Raw genomic sequence first — 18,288 nt, 5'->3', positions numbered from 1 at the left:
AAGCTGTGGTACATTTACACAATTACTACTCCACACACAAAAAAGGGGGGGGGGGAATCTTATCTTCTGCAACAGCATAGATGGGCCTGGATATTATCATGCTAAATGAAATAAGCCAGTCAGAGAAAGACAAACACCATGTGATCTCACATCTGGAATCTAATGAACAAAAAACAGGCATGGATACGCAGAACAGATTGACAGCCTCAGAGGGGAAGGGTAGTGGGGGACTGGACAAAAGGTGAAGGTTTTAAGCAGATATGTATATATACATACATATATATGTATAAAACACGTAGACACGGACAACAGTGTGGTGATAGCCAGAGGGGAAGGGTGGTGGGGGTAAGAAAGACTGTTTGAGTCAATGGGCTTACAATGATGCAATGCGCAGATGATGTTTTATTGAGTTGTACACTTAAAACCTGTACTGAAATAAATTCAGTAAAAAAAAATAAATAAAGTGGGCTAGCTAGGCTTTAAAATAATCCATCTTAAAGGGTGATCTGAGCGTGCTTCAGCATAACCTGAGAATGCGTAAACGCATCCGAGGCCCCATCCCAGGCCTACTGCACGGACCAAGTGTCAGTGTGTCGCGGGGAGGGGCGGGTCAAATCGGTGTTGGAATAAGCCTCCGGTTGGTACTTGTTAATGTGAGAGAACTATTGCACTAATGTTCAGTAGTGGGAGATAAAAGAAAGGCGAGCAATGGGAAGACGTGTAGTCGACCTCAGGCAGAAGACCCAGATTTCTGAGAGACGAAGGGGGAGAAAACAACGGGTGGCCAGGTTGCAAACAGAGGGGGAATCCTAAATTTGGCGGCTGGGACCTGAGAGGATAGCCCATCCGAGGCAGAAGCGGTGGGAACGCGAGGAACCCATAGGTGGCGCTGTCCCGGCGGTTGGTACGGGGGCGGGGTCTGCGGCGGGAAAGCAGGCTGAGCGGTCTTGGGCTCTGGCGGCGCGTGGGGCTGGTGCCTCCGGACAGTCGCTGAGGCCGCCGCTCTACCGTCGGGTCACCTGGAGAAGCGGGTGAGTCTCTTGAATCACGCTGGCTCGCCGCCGGCCTCCCGCCTGCGTGTGTCCGTGCGAGGCCACGCCGGCTCCCAGGTTCGCGCGGGCTGTAGCGGGCAGCCAGCCGCGGTGGGACCCGAGCGGCGGCGCCCGGGGGCGAGCGCAGCTCCATCCACTGGTTTTGCGCCAGCCCGCAGCGCGCTACCTTCCAGCGCGGAGCACACCGCTCCGTGGTGGCCGGTCCAGGGGCTGGGAGCCAGGGACTCACAAGGAAGCCTTTTCGCAGGGGTTTCAGGGGCTGTGACGGGCTATTAAGTTTGTCCTTAGGTTCTGCTGCAACTTTGCCAGCTTGGCATGATCGCCACGGGTTTGCATCGCATTAGTACGTAGTGCTTTGAATCGCGTCTTCAGGTTTCCTAGTGACAAGAAGTTTTCATTTTAAGTCCTTGGAGAATTAGTCCTACTCTTTTAGGATCTGGATTGCAGTTCAAACGGTTCCCTCCAAAGGGTCGATCAAGATTTTATTTGTGTCACGGGTCTATTTCACTGGAGGGGATTCGTAGAGGTAAAATTTACAAGCACTTCCAAATTTCTTACTGTGTTCTCTTTGTATATGTATATATCAACATCCTAACATTTGATGAGACATCATCTCATTTAGCATAGAATGTTAAGTACGGGGAAGATACAGTGCTTTAAAACAGCCCAGTGAAGAAAAACTTCTCTCCTTCGAATAGTTAAATGTGGTAATGAAAGTGTATACTTGAAAGTATACGTTTGCAAATGCAGTGCAACTATAGTGTATTCCAGTTAGTGAGTTTCTGCATATTCTAAACTCTTCGACGTAAACATGAGTCAGTCGGTCTGTGTCAATATTTATCAGGAACATGAAGTTAACAGTCCTTTTACAGCTAAATGGAACACTCTCATCAAAATATTATTTGCTTTTTAACAGGTATGAAAGTTAGAGAACTTTGGGTCCAATTCTGCAGTTCCTAATATGTGTGCTGTTTCCTGTATATTTTTTCGTGAGAAGATTTAAATGTAGAATTTAAATTATATATTTGGTTAATGTCTGATGGAAACCAACATATTTATTTGACTGACATTTTATTTTCTTGGCTTCTGGGCACAAAGTTGACTGTGGGCCACACAGCCAAAAAGCTCCCTCGCTGCCCTGGGCTTCTCCTTGGCTTTGCTGGTTGACAATCAGCAAAACTGCCAACTTGCTAGACGCCCCAGGACCAGATCTAGAAGAGAACCCTTACGCTTCCCATGCCACCGCCAGTCAGAGACTTCCTCTTCCTTGAGGATTCGTTACACAACCAGGCGGTTAGTTGTTGAAATGTCTGCCTTGCCTCCTAGATTTTGACGTTTTTGAGAACTGAGGCTTCATCTCACTTAACGTTGTATTCCCACTGCCTGATATTATTTACACTACAGTTAATGAATTAATATTGAATAAGCATAGATTTGTATGTTAACATCTTTGCCATCCTGCAACTCACAGAGTTAAAAATATCTAAACAGTATGAATTATCTGTTTGATTACAGTAGATGAAAATTCGATTCCTAGACACATATGCATACACCAGATTATTCTATTTATAGTGTTGGCTAAATCACCACATGATACGGAATAATACTTCTTAGGGAAAAATACTGTAAGCTCCCCTAGAGCAGGCATGAAATCCCACTTATCTTTTCCTCTTTAGTGTCTATCATAGAGTTGGGTTCATAATACTTGATAACTGGCATATACTTAATTTTGGTTGTATTTTTCTATTACTGTTTAGCCCCCTTATGCCCCCTCCCCCCACAGTCATCCCACTGTTGTACGTGTCCATGAGTCCTTTTTCCTTTCTGCTCAATCCCTCCACCCCCTCGCCTCCCCCCTCCGCTAGCTGTCATGTGTTCTCCATCTGTGAGTCTGTTGCTGTTTTGCTTGTTAATTCAATTTGTTCATTCAATTCCACGTATGAGTGAAATCATATGGTATTTGTCTTTCTCTGACTGGCTTATTTCACTCAGCATAATGTTCTCCAGGTCCAATCATGCCGTTGCAAAGGGTAAAATTTTCTTTTTTTTGGCAGCGAGGGACAAATACCATATGATCTCACCTTTAACTGGAACATAATCAACAAAAGAAAAAAGCAAACAAGATATAACCAGAGTCATTAAAATTAAGAACAATCTAACAATAGCCAGAGGTGGGGGGGCAACAGTGGGGGGAAGTGTTTTCGGGAACCTGCTATAAAGGACACATGGACAGAACCAAGGGGGAGGGTGGAAGCAAGGGAGGGAGGTGGGTTTGGCTATTGGTGGGTCGGGGAATGGTGGGGGGAAAATGCAGACAACTATAACTGAACACCAATAAAATAATTTTAAATAAAAATTTTAAAAGACAAAACATGTTCTTCTTCTCTACAGCTGAGTAGAATTCTATTGTGTAAATGTCCCATAGTTGTTGTATCTGCTCCTCTGTTGATGGGCATTTGGGCTGCTTCCACATCTTGGTGACTATACTTAATGCTTCAGTGAACACAGGGGTGCTTATGTTCTTTTGAATCAGTGTTTTGGGTTTCTTCAGACATATTCCCAGAAGTGGGACTGCTGGGTCAAATGGAAGATCCATTTTTAGTTTTTTGAAGTATCTCCACACTGCTTTCCACAGTGGCTGCACCAATCTGCGTTCCCACCAACAGGGCAAAAGGTTCCCCTTTCTCCAAATCCTTGCCAACACTTGTTTTTTGTTGATTTATTTGATGGCCATCCTGATAGGTGTGAGATGACATCTCATTGTGGTTTTAATTTGCATCTCTCTGCTGATTAGGGATGTTGAGCATCTTTTCATGTGTCTATTAGATGTGCATATGTCTTCTTTGGAGAAATGTCTATTCAAGTCCTTTGCCCATTTTTAATTGGATTGTTTGGGTTTTTGGTGTTGTGTTTTGTAAATGCTTTATGAATTTTGGATATTAACCCCTTATCAGATGTATCGGCAAATATGTTCTCCCTGTCCATGGGTTGTCTTTTTATTTTGCTGATGTTTTCCTTTGCTGTGCAAAACTTATTAGTTTGATGCAATCCTCTTCGTGTATTTTGATTGGCATATACCTTACACAGAACTTTTTCAAATGCCAGTATTATAAACCTAACTCAAACTAACTTAAGGAAAAAAGAGAACATATCAGTTTGTGTAACTAAAATATTCAGAATTTAGTCTCCAGGACTCTAAATACTTAAAATATACCGCCAGGACTCTTCTGTGTCCCTATTTCTTGCTTGTGCTTCTGTATTGGGTTTTCTTCTGTTCGGTTAACGACATCTTTCTCCTTACAGCATGCAGGAGGAAGCATGGTAGGTTTCTGTCACCCCAGCTTAAAATGCCAGGCACATCCTCTTTATCACCTCCATATGTATCTCAAAGAAGGACTCTTCCTGGTTGAACAAGGGTTGTGAGTCATCTAAACCAGTCGATGTGACCAAAGGAATAGAGAACTGTGATTAGCACAGACTAAGTCATATGCCCACGCCTATCGCCAAGGTGGAGGCATTTCTCCAAGTGGAAGAAATGTTTTATATAATTTTTATGGGAAAAGAAGGTGGGCAGACCAAAACAACAAATATCTTCAGCATGAACATTGTGAAATTTTTTAAAAGAATTTATTTACTTATCTTTAGAGGGGAAGGGAAGGAGAGAAGGAGAGAAATATCAATATGGTTGCCTCTCATGAGTCCCCTGCTGGGAACTGGCCTGCAACCCAGGCATGTGCCCTGACTGGGAATCGAACCGCAATCGTGTGGTTCGCAGGCCCGTGCTCAATCCACTGAGCTACACCAGCATTGCTATGTGAAATTTCAAAATAACTAATATATGGAAAATGTTCTCAGAGCACTTCAACAAAGGCAAATGTTGGCATTCTATAAATATGGCTCTTCTGTATTCTTTGTGAAGGTCAAACATTTAAAAGTTTGGAGAATGTTTTTAAGTACTTTAAAATATTCCTGAAAACAACTTCCCGTTTAATGAAGTAGTATTACAGATGATCTAAAATACAGAAACATTTGGAATGTTTTCTCTCAATTAAATTGTTATATTTCTAATGTGCTTTTTTCCATTGAACTTCATTAAGTATTTACAAATTGGCAATGTATTCCTCTGGAAATAAATTTAGACAAATAAAAGCAATGAATAATCTTATGACACTATATGTTTCTCTTTCCTAAAAATATTACTCAAGCCTGAAAGAGAATGTGTGATGGGTATTAAGGAAAAGATTCCTCTATAGGGTAAGAAGTTTGACAAAATGAATTTCCCCAGGGCTGACAAGGATAGGGCTCATGTCAGCGACTGAACACAACTCAACAACCCCAGTGGAAATATAGTGGCATCTCATGTTTCACCTACAAAAACTAGCCTGTTACTGCAATGGGGAAATGACTCTGAAAATGCCACCTTTCTTTCGGTCCTTTATGCCACTATCAGGGTTCACCTTACCAAGAGTGTCCATTGTGTTAATGGTCTGAAACTCAAAATACATTTACCTTTAAAATCATTTCATTATTATTTCAGATTCTAGTATCAACCCCAAAAGCCTATTAAATGCAACTTCCAGAAGTATAATGGTATATCAGCTAACTCCAGCCTCTATTTGATAACATTGTTACTCTCAGAAAATGAATTCCACCCTGGCTGGCATGGCTCAGCAGATTAAATGCTGGCCTGTGAACCAAAGGGTCATGGGTTCAATTCTCAGTCAAGGCACACGCCTGGGTTGCAGGCCAGGTCCCCAGTAGGGATGCTCAAGAGGCAACCACACCTTAATGTTTCTCTCCCTCTCTTTCTCCATCCCTCCTCCTCTCTAAAAATAAATCAATAAAATATTTTTTTAAAAAGAAAGAAAAATGAATTCCTAATTCTATTGACCTTTGAGGAGTGTTGGCTTTCCTCTAAATGAGCACCTGGAATTACATTCCCTAAAATAAAAGGCAATGTCCAGCCCTTTGAATTCCCTATAGAAACCCAGGTCAGACACTGTACCACAACTTGGACAAACTAAAGCAGTTGCTATGGACACAGGGGCCCTGGTTTGAGGCTCTTACAGATTGTAATGTGAAGTTAAATGTGTAAATCAGTCACCAACTGTATTGTAATTGCACTTTATCTGCCCCGCTAGACCTTATATGAGTAAATTGTTCATATTGCCCTATCAAACAATATAATAAAGAGCATAGACTTGAGTAAGGTAATTATTTTTATTTTCATAGGTGTCTGAAGCCATATTTTATAGAATTAATGGAAATTCGACAAAACGTCACAAACCAAGAACTTTGGAAAATGAAACCTAGGAGAAATCTAGAAGAAGATGATTATTTGGTAATAATAATAATTAATTAAAACCTATAAGCATAACTCAAATAAAATACCATTCTGTAGCTCATAGGGCTGTGAAAGTGATTTTTCACCTTAGTCTGCTGAAATCTTCACTCTGATTCATGCCACTGATACTGTGGTGAGTGAAGGGCAGTGTCGTAAGGAGAGAAGTTGTAATACCTTGACTGACTGCCATGGACTTAGCCGAATAACCTTGAATGAGTCACTGAAAATCCTGGGTCTTGGTCTATATGTAAAGTGAGAGAGTTGGACCCTATCTTCTCCAAAGCCCTTCTTCCAGCTTTTTGTGACATTCTATGAGTGTTTCAAAAGAATCACCAATGCCCATATATCAGCAGTTTTGCAAGCCTGCATTTTTTTAATAGGTACCACGGCAGCTTACCAAGAGATCATCAAGTTAATTAATGATTCACTGTTTAACCAAATAAATTAAATTTAAAATAAGAGTCAGTGGTCCTACTTTTCCTCTACTCAAGATGAAATGTTTCTGACAGCATTATTAACTGAAAAAGTGTTGGAAATTTTTGGTTTGAAACTCTTTTTACTTTTCTAAATGATCTCAACTTCAGTTTTAACAGAAATTATTTATTTTACCTTAACTATTTTAATAAGCAAAATAAGATATCATAAGCACATATTCTATAAAAATATGTGCATAAAATAAAACCATTTTGGTGGCCCAGAGAAATCCCCCAGTTTCTTGGGGTTTGCACACCTCCGGAGATACCTAGGAGCTGCCTCTGCCTGGGCCAAAACTATTCCTTTAAAACTTAAGCTGTGCCTGAAAAAATAAATTAAAATAAAATCATTTTTACTTTTCAAGTTAACTGTTCTGCTTGCTGTTTCATAACCCTTCACCTTTAACCTGGAAATTGGCCTCAGTTGATAGTTCCCAGATTGTTTGGACATGAAGAGATGACAGGTACTGTATCGTGTTCGACTCCCATTTAAACAGAGTAATTGGAAAAAGTGTTGGATGGAACAGTGATTTATTACTGAAAGTAAAATGTAAATGGTGAGAGGTCATTTTTAAACACCAACAATTATAGAGAACTGTGTGAAGTAAAGTTACTATGCATAAAAAGAGGAAATGAGCAAGATAATCACTAACATTTTGAGCATTAAAATGGTATGGTGCTATAAATAGAGCTATAAAAACTGAGGAATAACATATTGGGTGAGAAAGTGAATTTATTCATCACGTAACACAATATGAAACACTCTGATGTACTTTCTCATTTTGAGGATTTTTTTTTACAATTTGCTGGTTTATTAGTCAATTGAGGAAATGACAAAATATTCAGTTGTAACCTTTTGTTCCTAACTAGAAATACAACTGGGTAAAGAATTGTAACTTTCTCAGGAAATAGATTATTCCTGTGGGATTTAACTACTTATATAGCTGTTGTGCTTCTAATAGACTATTTGTCTGCCAGCATTTACACAAATGAGAAATATAAAATTTGTGTTGCAGAAATATAAAATCAAAATATAAGACTACATGACAGAAATTACAGATTTTTTCCTTCAGTAATGGCTATTTTTCCTCATCTTCTATACTAGAATTAATGAAGAATTACTTCTTCATTCTTTGCCAAGAGTTACCCAGGAAGCAATAAAAATATTTAAAAACACAGCTGTTAAAATTTACATTTTATTATTTTTACCCAAGATTACTAGATTTTTTGTTTTCAATTTTAGTTTCCTAATTGCATTACTCTGAATCCTTTTATGCCTTTAGGATAGAAGCACAGTGGCCTGTGCTTTAGGGGGGCATAGTATTTATCTGAAGCATGTGCTTATTTTGAAAACTGAGTGACAAATTAACAGAGAACCCCAGTGTGGCTACGTGAAACTGTGATCAGTGCTACGTAGACTGTGCCGTCTCTTCAGCTAACCAGTATCCGAAAGCCAGGCTCCAGGCTCCGAGTGTCCTTTTTTACTGATAAACACAATGAGCAATAAGTAATTACTTTAAGGAAATTCCATTGTTTTAATTTGAGATGTTTGTTTTTGTTTTTTGTTTTTTTTAGAATAAGAACTCGGGAGAGACCAGCATGCTGAGAGGACCTGTGCTTTTGCAGAAGCATCAGCAGAAACAAGAACTCTTCCCAGAGTGGCGCTTGCCAATGAGAATTGCTGCTATTGTATCATCTCTGACTTTTCTGTACACTCTTCTGAGGGAAGTAATTCACCCCTTCGTGACTTCCCATCAGCAGTATCTTTATAAAATTCCAATCCTGGTCATCAACAAAGTCTTGCCAATGGTCTCTATCACCCTCTTGGCACTGGTTTATTTGCCAGGCGTGATAGCAGCAGTCGTACAGCTTCGTAACGGAACCAAGTATAAGAAATTTCCTCGTTGGCTGGACAGGTGGATGTTAACAAGAAAGCAGTTTGGGCTTCTCAGTTTCTTTTTTGCCATACTGCATGCACTTTACAGTTTATCCTATCCCATGAGGCGATCCTACAGATACAAGTTGCTAAACTGGGCGTATCAACAGGTAGGATAACGAGATTGACAATCTCACTAAACCAAAAAGTCTAAGTCACCTAACAGATCAACTCTGTGTCATGTTAGTATCAATACCTTAAATCCCTAATGAAACCCCATACTGAGCAAGTAATCTGCATATTTAAAATGTTTTATTATTACATTGGAGCTTACTTGTATAGTTTTACATTGAGCAATTTATTTTAAAGTGAAAATAGTAAACTAATTTTAACAGTATAAACAAATATTTTGTTCATGGACAGGACAACATTTCTATTTTCTACCACTGTCACAAGACTACTTTTTAGTGCTAATTTTTCTTATTTTCTGCTTCTTTACCACATGTGCATGCACATTACAACTCTAATCATTAAAAAAGTATTATGTAAATAGATTGTATCAATGTTGCATTCAGGGAAAGTGATTAATAGCTTCTGTGTCATTTCTTTTACAGGAATGCGAAAACAAGTTATAATTTTGTACAGGCCCCTAGTTATCAGGCCCTCTGGAGCGGCTGGAGGGAGCATAGAAGGAGGTTCATATGCAGGAACTAAGTGTTCTTTACATTCTTTCCTCTTTTCACCCACTGGTAGGTGCAACAAAATAAAGAAGATGCCTGGATTGAGCATGACGTTTGGAGAATGGAAATTTATGTGTCTCTGGGAATTGTGGCACTTGCAATACTGGCTCTGTTGGCTGTGACATCTATTCCATCTGTGAGTGACTCCTTGACATGGAGAGAATTTCACTATATTCAGGTAAATGATATATAAATGATTCTATTCCCTCAGGTAAATCTTCTTGTTGTGCTTATAATACCATCAAGTATATTGACTTTACCCCATAAAAAATAACAAATGGCCCTGGCCAGTGTGGCTCAGTTGGTTGGAGCGTCGTCCTGTAATTGAAAGGTAGTGGGTTCGATTCCTGCTCCAGGCACAGGTGCGTGTGACCCCTGGTCTGAACACATAGGATCCCGGGTCCTGTGCTGATCCCCAGTCCCAACATGTGCCGGAGGCAACCAAACAATGCTTCTGTCTCACCTGAATGTTTCTCTCTCCCCTTTCCTTTCTATAAAACAGCAGTGAAAAAAATGTCCTCAGGTGAGGATAAAAAAATAATAATAACAAATGGTTTCCCAATAGCAAAAATCCCACACTTGTTTCAATGAATAATGTGCTCATCTGTCATTTTCCCTATTGCTGCTACAGAGAAGTGTTTTCTATATAAATAAAGGACGTTACTCTAAGGAAAATATTTCCAACATCTGTAACTTGTTAAACAATTTGCTTTCCATCTAATAACTACAAATGTGATATTTTAGAAATTTAATATTTGATTTTTTTAGTTCCTCCAAAATAAAACATTCTTTTGCCTATTGGCTAATGTTATTCATGCCTTTTAAGTTACACAGCTCTGTACTATCCATACAAAGTCATCTCTCCTTGAAATATGGAGTTTTATCTACCAAAGGTATTCTGATACATAATCTTAAATGCTTTTTCAAGGTTATATTTTATGTAGCTTACTCACTTGAAGTTTCTAAATATTCTTGGCATTCAAACTATTTCAGATTTGCTAAGGTTAATCTCCAAGTAGTAATTACACCCTAAAAAGTTTTATGTGCCAGAATTCACAAGGGGATCCATGTTGAACAAGAATCAAAGGACTAAATTTAATTAAATCATAAGCACTACTCAGATTTCTTAAATTACATAGCTTTAGCTCAAATGAGTAGACACCTTTGCAAATTCCCACAAAGTCAGACATTCCCCACTCTCCTTTCTGCTGCATATTCATACATTTACTCCTAAAGCGCTCCTACAAGCGCTTTATCAGGACATCTGATGAGGCTGAAAGTATGTCTTCATCTGATCTATTCCAGCGTGGGTTAAAGATGGCACCCTATTTTCCAAGTGCAGTATTTGCTGATTTTGCAGGTTCGGCCTGATAGCCGATGGAGTTCTCTGTTCCCAAGTACTGTCCGTCACACACGTGCTGAACACCAGCTTCCAAATTTAATCAGGAGTTCAAGCACTGCATCTGGATGACTGAGCCCATTGCACTGTGTGCGCAACACCTAGCTCATAATAAGTTTACAATACACATTTGGTAAATTGAACCTTCAGCCAAGCACTGCACTTTTTAATAACCTAAACACTTTTCATTTGCAATTCAAGAACTGATTACTCTCCGATTTATGCTGGAGATTTATATCTGAAAATACAAACTTAACTATTTGATTATATTCATTGTGGCTTAAGAGTACTTACTGCCGAATAATTGTGAGTTGGATTTGTTCTGGCAGGTTAATGACCATATCCAGTAAGTTAACAAAACTCAGAGTTTTCTAGAAGAGCTATCGTCAGGATGCCATAAAATTATTTAGGTGAACAGCTATTTTTAAGCAACTTTATCTGGATGGTGCCAGTATCCCAGTACAAGCTGAAATTTTTCTTTACATTTTTATGTCTCTCTGTTTTGTTCAAACATTGAAATAACTGTTGATATTTTTCCACTTCATCAGAATGTTTGGTTTTTGGTTTAACATAGGCCAAGCTCCTTCACTTCAGTATTCACATACCAAAATCAGAATCAATCACTTTAGTCACCTTCACAATAAATAAAGATCACTGAAGTCGAATTGATTTTTGGACTATGGTCAACCCAGCACTATTTATTGAACACCTAAAGTGCACAAATCATTGTGTCGATTCCATAGGGATCCTGTGCTAAGATAGAATCCCTGATTTTAGATGTCTCTTGATAGGTAGAATTAAGGCAAGTGCACAAGAGACAAACTGTCACAAAATAAACATCATAAAAGAGATGAACGAAGTGTGGAGAATGGGAAGACAGTGTTGTTGATTAGCGGAGTCTGAAAGGAGTATGGTTGTGAATTTTCTTAATTCAAATAGGCTGGAGACAAAGGCATTACCCAAAAGTAGGAGTAAGGTGGGGACATGTAAAAAAGAATGGAAAGGTGTGAGTAGACATCATTGAGAAACATCATAGGAAAACAACTGCAGATGAATGGAAGAATTTCCAAGCAACAGAGCAGATCCAGATGAAGTAGGGTGGAATAAACTCTTCCTGAACCAGTCTTTACCTAGAGAATTTTTTTCTTTTGCAGAGCAAGCTGGGAATTGTTTGCCTTCTACTGGGCACAATACATGCATTGATTTTTGCCTGGAATAAATGGGTGGATATAAAACAGTTTGTGTGGTATACACCTCCAACTTTTATGATCGCTGTTTTCCTCCCCATTGTTGTCCTGATGTGTAAAGCCATACTGTTCCTGCCGTGCCTGAGAAAGAAGATACTGAAGATTAGACATGGTTGGGAAGATGTCACCAAAGTTAATAAAATCGAGATGTCTTCCCAGTTGTAGAATGACTGTTAACAACATTTTTGTTCAAATTTTATATATTTGATCATAAATATTTCAAATTTGTATTTGTTTAATAAAATGACCACTGAGGGTCTTAGTGTATGTCTTACTTTCTGAGTGATGAGTTTGAAATATGTGTATTTCCTTTCAGAGTTGATTCAAAGCAAGAAATAAAATAATCTTCAACACATTCTCTATGTTCAGTAAAGCTGAATAATCACATCTGAGTTGTCAAACTGTGTAACATTATTAATAAGAAAAGACTTTGAAATACCAGTACTTGCTACTCATTAAAAGGTATCATGAGCCATAAAAAAAAATATGTTATCTGAATCTACCATACAAGTATATAAAGTGTGTATGATCGTTGTTAAAGAACTTTTGCTTTCCTATAATGGGGTGTGATTCATGGAACATCTCACTCAAAATCACACAGATTATGTCTAGCACAAGTAAAGCAACAGAATGATTGCAGATACACAGGCAGACAAAATAAAACTCAAGCTCTTCAGGATAAAAAGTCAATTCCATTTTCTCCATCCGAGGTATGCACCACTCAGTTGAATTTAGCTTAACACACTGGCAAAAGCAGGCCGTGAAACAGTTCCCCAAAGATCACTCTCTACATCTGCTCTCAGGACTCTCACCCAACAAACTAACCACAACCCTTCTCTTTTGTGTGGGTAAATCATTTATGGTGACTAAGGCAATAGAGCTAATGGCACAGATTACGAAAAACAAGTAGTATGTGCATGGAGTGCAGGCCAGTTTTTTTGTTGCTGTTCTATTACAAAGGATAATTATTACATTGGGGCCGAGAAGTCTTCTGGAGTATAAATTTGAATTCTATGCACTATAGGGGCTCAGGTATATGGAGGCTTGTGTGCAGCTATTGAAGGAAGGAGTTGAGAGCAGCACAGTTAGAAACAGCAGACAATAGTGCCCTTGAGAAATAATTCACAAGAAACAAAAGAACCTAGAGCTTTAGAAGGACGAACCAGACGCACCAAGGGGACATAACTACGGAACCACGTAACTAAGCATGACACGTACAACCAACCAGCTCTGAGACGCAGCAGTTGAGAACCTGCACTCTCACCTGCGTTGCACGATGGCAAAGTGTCAGCATCTCCAGTAGTGAGAGGAATCAATCAAGTTTTAACCTTCCTGGTACCAAGACATCACAGAGGCTGCAGCTTGGGAACAGGGTTCCAACCAGAAGTGGTTCTTCGATGAAGCTGTCCAGGGCAACAGCTGAATTCTGGCTTGGTTATTGGAGTCCTGTCTCTGTTAGCCATTGTATTAACAGACTCGTTCTGAAACACAAAATAAACCCTTTGGATAATTGCCAGCAATAAGAGAAAGTAGACTTAACAAAGGCCTTGAAAGTAAAGCATAAGACATCAAGATTCAGTTTGTACTCAGAGGCCATTGAAAACTAAGCTATCCACTCTGTATCTTTTCTGAAATTGATCAAAGGTTATGTAATATTTTTATAAGCAGGTCTTAAAAAGAACAAATATATTTTGGTATAAGCTTGGATTTCCTTTTTTTCACTCAATAAACATTTGTAGAGCACTTCCTATATACATATACATATACATATACATATACATATACATATACATATATATATATATATATGAGGCCCAGCATTAGAGGATACATACCAAGATAAAAATGACCTAGTCCCTACTCACAGTCTCAAAGGGAAGACAATTTTAATACAGCAATAGATTCTAGACTTACCAGTATCACTAAGGGACAAAATGGGCAGTTCTATTTCAAAGGGCTAGGTCAAGAAGGTGTGAAATTGATCCCAAATAAGGGGAACTGTTTGGACTGGGTATTAAAGTATAAGTAGGAGTCCTTCAGATAGAATAGAAAGATATGTAGCATGGTGAGCAATTCGGAGGCATCAAATGCTGGGATGAAATGTGTTGGAAGGACTAAAGTCTTAGAGAATGCGAAGGAAATACCGGATCAGGTGACAACACAAGCCAGGTAGATCCATAAAGTCAACGATTGACATGTTGAAACTCTGTTTCAGGGAGTGGGGAAGCCATTGATAAAACTCTAAACAGGAGGTTAACATGATCAAATCTGTATTTTAGAAAGATGTCTCCGTCGACCGTCTCGGAGATGGATTTGATGGTGGGGTGTTGTAGACCGCTCTGCCTGGTTCTAGGAATTGTATCTCGACCCCTTGTGGCTAAGGGCCAGCGACAACCTTTGGAATTCGAGGAGACAAAGCTTGTCTCTGGTAGCAAATGCTGTTTCAGTTTCCTCTCCCTGCCCCTAAAGCTTGGTCAGAACTCAATGATGGGTAAGACCCCTCATTGAGTTCTGACCAAGCTTTAGGGGCAGGGAGAGGAAACTGAAACAGCATTTGCTACCAGAGACAAGCTTTGTCTCCTCNCGGGCGGCCCCACCCTCCCCCGGCTTTGACCCCCATGTTCTCTGGGAGAAGTGCTTCCTGGCTCTAATCCCCTTGAGCCTGAATACCTGATGCAGAGGGGTGCAGCTCCTTGCCTTGCTAGAGCCTGTCCTGGGAAAAAATCTGGCATCACAAAGACTTCCTGATAAACTTGTGAAATCTGCTCTGCTAAGAGTGCTTTCATTCATATGTTAAGGGTTCAAGCAGGAAACCCCCAAACTCTGTTCCTGACAGACTCTGACTCATAGTAAGCCCTCAGATTTCTTTGAAATGTTACCTACTGTTTGATCCTTGCCACCCTGTATTCCTGTGTATTAGAACCCAATAAAAGTCCTTGGAGGAAGGGGCTCAAGGCTTCCCCCCCACCCCCCTGAAAAACTGGCCACTGCTCACAGCCTTTTTCCTGTGGGAAAATGGCCACTTCTCCTCCCCAAGCAGATCACATCATGTCTCAGTCATGATTACTCTCGTCCGTGGTGGCTGGGGGGACTTGAGAGCAAAGTCGCCCCCACAGTGGGGGGGCCAAGGCAGAAGGCTGAAAGAATGAGACAACACAATAATCCAAGACAGAGACACTAAGTTCTCAAATGGAGGTCATAACAGAGGGTATGGATAAAAGGGTAGAGCTAATATAATATGGCAGAGGACAGAATGTCTATGAATTCATGACCAATAGATTATCAGGAGGGGAGGGGAAAAGAGCAGTTAGTTAGAATGAGGCTTCTAGGACTCTGTTAGCTTTCATAAGCTACAGAAATGCTATTAAATGCAATAGGGATTTCTACAGAAGTAGCAGATTTTTTTAAAGGACAGAAACAGACTGTGTGCATGCTGTTTATTTGCAACAATCTCAGTTGCTAAGGGATGCACTGTGGTTTTTTTGGTTTCAGCATACACAAACTAACTGTGAAAGGCATATGGTGTAGGGCAGTGGGAAGCAGAAAGAAGGTATCTCCCCTTTGGTTAGACTATTTTTTAAATAAAACTTCTTAGACAATTAACACAGTTGTGGAGGACAGCCACCCAGGGTTTCCCTGGAACACAGTGGACAGCGCCTAGAAAAACTGCTGGCCAGGCATCAGTCAACGCCTCCCTTCCCCAGACAGCCTCCTTTGCTGCTCAAAAGGAAGTTGCTTGGAGGTTTTTAAGTGTGTTCATTTTTTAAAGTGTTTCCTCTATAGGGATCTTATAATGAAAACATGGAACAGACTGACAGCTGTCAGAGGGCAGGGGGTAGGAGGGAAGTGATGGAAAGGAGAAGGAATTAGTCAAAGAACGTGTGTGAATGACCCCTGCACATGCAGGACAGGGTGGGGACAGACTGTGGGCGGGGGGGGGGGGGGGGGGGGGGGGGGGGGGGGNGGCGGGGGGGGAGGCAGGAAGGGACATGCGGGGGTAAAAATTGGTACAACTATAATAGAATACACAGGATTTTTCTTTTAATGAGCTGAGCCAAAAAATAAAAAATAAAAACTGTTAAAATGATGTCCTTCTACTACTTTAATAATGAGTTATATTTAATGATGTTGAAGACAAAAAAATTTATGGCTCTGCTCCAGTTTTCAGACTGTAGACCACATATCTAAGAAAGCCTGAAAGAAAGGTGGGCTATTAAGCATGGGATCTGTAAAATTAAAAACAAAAGTAACGAAAATATGTCATTTTCATTGATAACATTAAGTCTAAAATTTTCTTCCAAAAAATGAACACGACATCGTATCTCCTGTTTCTAAAACCAGCCTTCAGAGTCAAAGTGTTAGAATCCTACTTCAGATTTAATGTTAAGTTTTAGCTGGTTAATTGGAAGTCCTCTTTCTTCATGCCAATTTTTCCAGATGTCATAAAGAGGCCCTTTGAAGCAGTAATAAATTATTTGATCTCTTATTTACTGAAAATAATCCTATAATTGAATAAATTCATCAATCACTGACTTGTGACCATTGCACATGACCTGAGGCTAAAGTCCAGTACTTTCTTCTTCTCGGCTAATTCTACTTTTTCATCTGGCCAGGCCTTGCGTTTATTGCTTGTGAGTGTGTGACGTTCCCAGAATTGTTCGTGGATGCCCACTGGAATTGTACCAAGAACAAGTTGCCAGCTCATGCAGCTATAAAACATGGACTGATGTGATCACATGAACTCGTTAATTCTTTGCCCACTGAAATGAGGCTCCCTCAGCAAAATGGCTGTATTTCTAAAAAAATATTGAAGAGAGAGAAGACGGGAAAGAAACATAGGTGCTAAAATTGTGATGGAAAGGAAGCTGCTGATCTTAGAATCAGCACCCACTCCTGCACCTCAGCGGGACCAGGCAGTGAGTTCAGAAACCTCCTGAAGAAACCTACTCAAATTTGCTAAGTTCCTCTGTGTGTTCTATCCGTGCACACAGATGTGTGGATGCTGTGAAGTTCAAAGTGGGTTCTTTCCTACTTTCTCAAATAGGGCAAGCAGGCCCACAGCTGAGAACCAGAAGTGTAACGAGTCCTCATTCTAACTTCAGAGTGCAACCAGCTGTGGGGTCGAACAGCGTGTGCTGGGAGGTGCTTTTCAGCACGACCAGCACTACAACCACTGACCAACTCACTACCAACTGGTATACAAGAGGACAAAGGGAAGGGTGAAGCGCTCCTTTGGTTTGGGAAGTGCTGCATTTATACAGAGACACTATGCTTACTTCACCTGAGGATAGATTCAACTCCACCTACTCCACATCTTCACTGAAGAAGAGGAACTTGGCTGGAAAACATGTACGACTGCCACGCCAACTAGCCTTCCTTTAAATTAATGATCGAGAAGCTTGAATGGACTCTTGACACTGCCTATTCTTTGCATATGTCCACAGTAAATGGGTTTTTATCTCATTAAAACTGCTACATTACACCTTCCCTCTGTTCCAACCAATAATAGCCTCTTCTACATTCAACTGGTAAATTTTCCTTAGCAAATAGATGTAATCAGAAACAGACGTAAACTGTCTCATCTTCTCACCAACAAATCTATCTACAAATGTACAAGAATCTGGTAGCCTTATCCTCTGCTTATTATAACAAAAAAAAGGAGTATTGTCCTCATTCCTAAGATGAACTCTTCTGTTTTAGCCCTGAATCCCATCCCTTTTCTATTCAAATAATTTTGCTCTTAAATGTGTGTATCTTTCCCATCACCAATTTACCCCTCTATGCTGTAATATTCCCATTAGTACACATTATTAAAAAATAAAATAGTTGGGCCCTGGCCAATGTGCAGTGTCATCCCATAAACTGAAACATCATGGGTTCAATCCCTAGTCAGGGCACACACCTAAGTTGCGGATTTAGTCCCCAGTGCAGACATGTAGGAGAGGCAACCAATTGATGTGTCTCTCTCACATGGAGGTCTCTCTCTCTCTCTCTCTCTATCCTTCTCTCTCTCTCTCTCTCTCTCTCTCCACCTCTAAAATCAATAGTCAATAAACATATCCTCAGATGAGAATGAAAAATGAATAAATAAATGAAATTAATTTGAACTAATTTCCTCCTCCAGTACCTGACCCATTTCTCTCCAAACCATTAAAAC

General features: G+C 40.0%; 1 protein-coding gene across 2 annotated transcripts; it reads left to right on the top strand.

Annotated features, from left to right (window-relative positions):
* Positions 1 to 919: 919 nt before the first annotated feature.
* On the top strand, positions 920 to 12,405 carry STEAP1 (STEAP family member 1). 2 transcript variants are annotated; one of them, XM_037066103.1, is made up of 5 exons: positions 920 to 1,031; positions 6,285 to 6,393; positions 8,451 to 8,915; positions 9,499 to 9,663; positions 12,039 to 12,405. In XM_037066103.1, the coding sequence occupies exons 2-5, from the start codon at positions 6,313 to 6,315 to the stop codon at positions 12,294 to 12,296; spliced, it is 969 nt and encodes a 322-aa protein (XP_036921998.1). In that variant the 5' UTR covers positions 920 to 1,031; positions 6,285 to 6,312; the 3' UTR covers positions 12,297 to 12,405. The 2 variants fall into 2 exon arrangements, with proteins under 2 accessions (XP_036921998.1, XP_036921997.1); XM_037066102.1 differs by having other exon boundaries at positions 923 to 1,031; positions 8,445 to 8,915.
* The last annotated feature ends 5,883 nt before the right edge of the window (positions 12,406 to 18,288 follow it).

The sequence above is a fragment of the Sturnira hondurensis genome, unplaced genomic scaffold, assembly GCF_014824575.4.
Source record: "Sturnira hondurensis isolate 20B ecotype Veracruz unplaced genomic scaffold, ASM1482457v3 Scaffold0016462, whole genome shotgun sequence".
Lineage (NCBI taxonomy): Eukaryota > Metazoa > Chordata > Mammalia > Chiroptera > Phyllostomidae > Sturnira > Sturnira hondurensis.
This window is presented reverse-complemented; position numbering and strand designations above follow the sequence as displayed.

Coding starts and splice junctions, on each gene's coding strand:
- STEAP1 (XM_037066102.1), top strand. CDS start 6,313: ATGGAAATTCGACAAAACGTCACAAACCAAGAACTTTGGAAAATGAAA. Junction 6,394..8,444: donor TAGAAGAAGATGATTATTTG/GTAATAATAATA, acceptor TGTTTTTTTTAG/AATAAGAACTCGGGAGAGAC. Junction 9,664..12,038: donor GAGAATTTCACTATATTCAG/GTAAATGATATA, acceptor TTTCTTTTGCAG/AGCAAGCTGGGAATTGTTTG.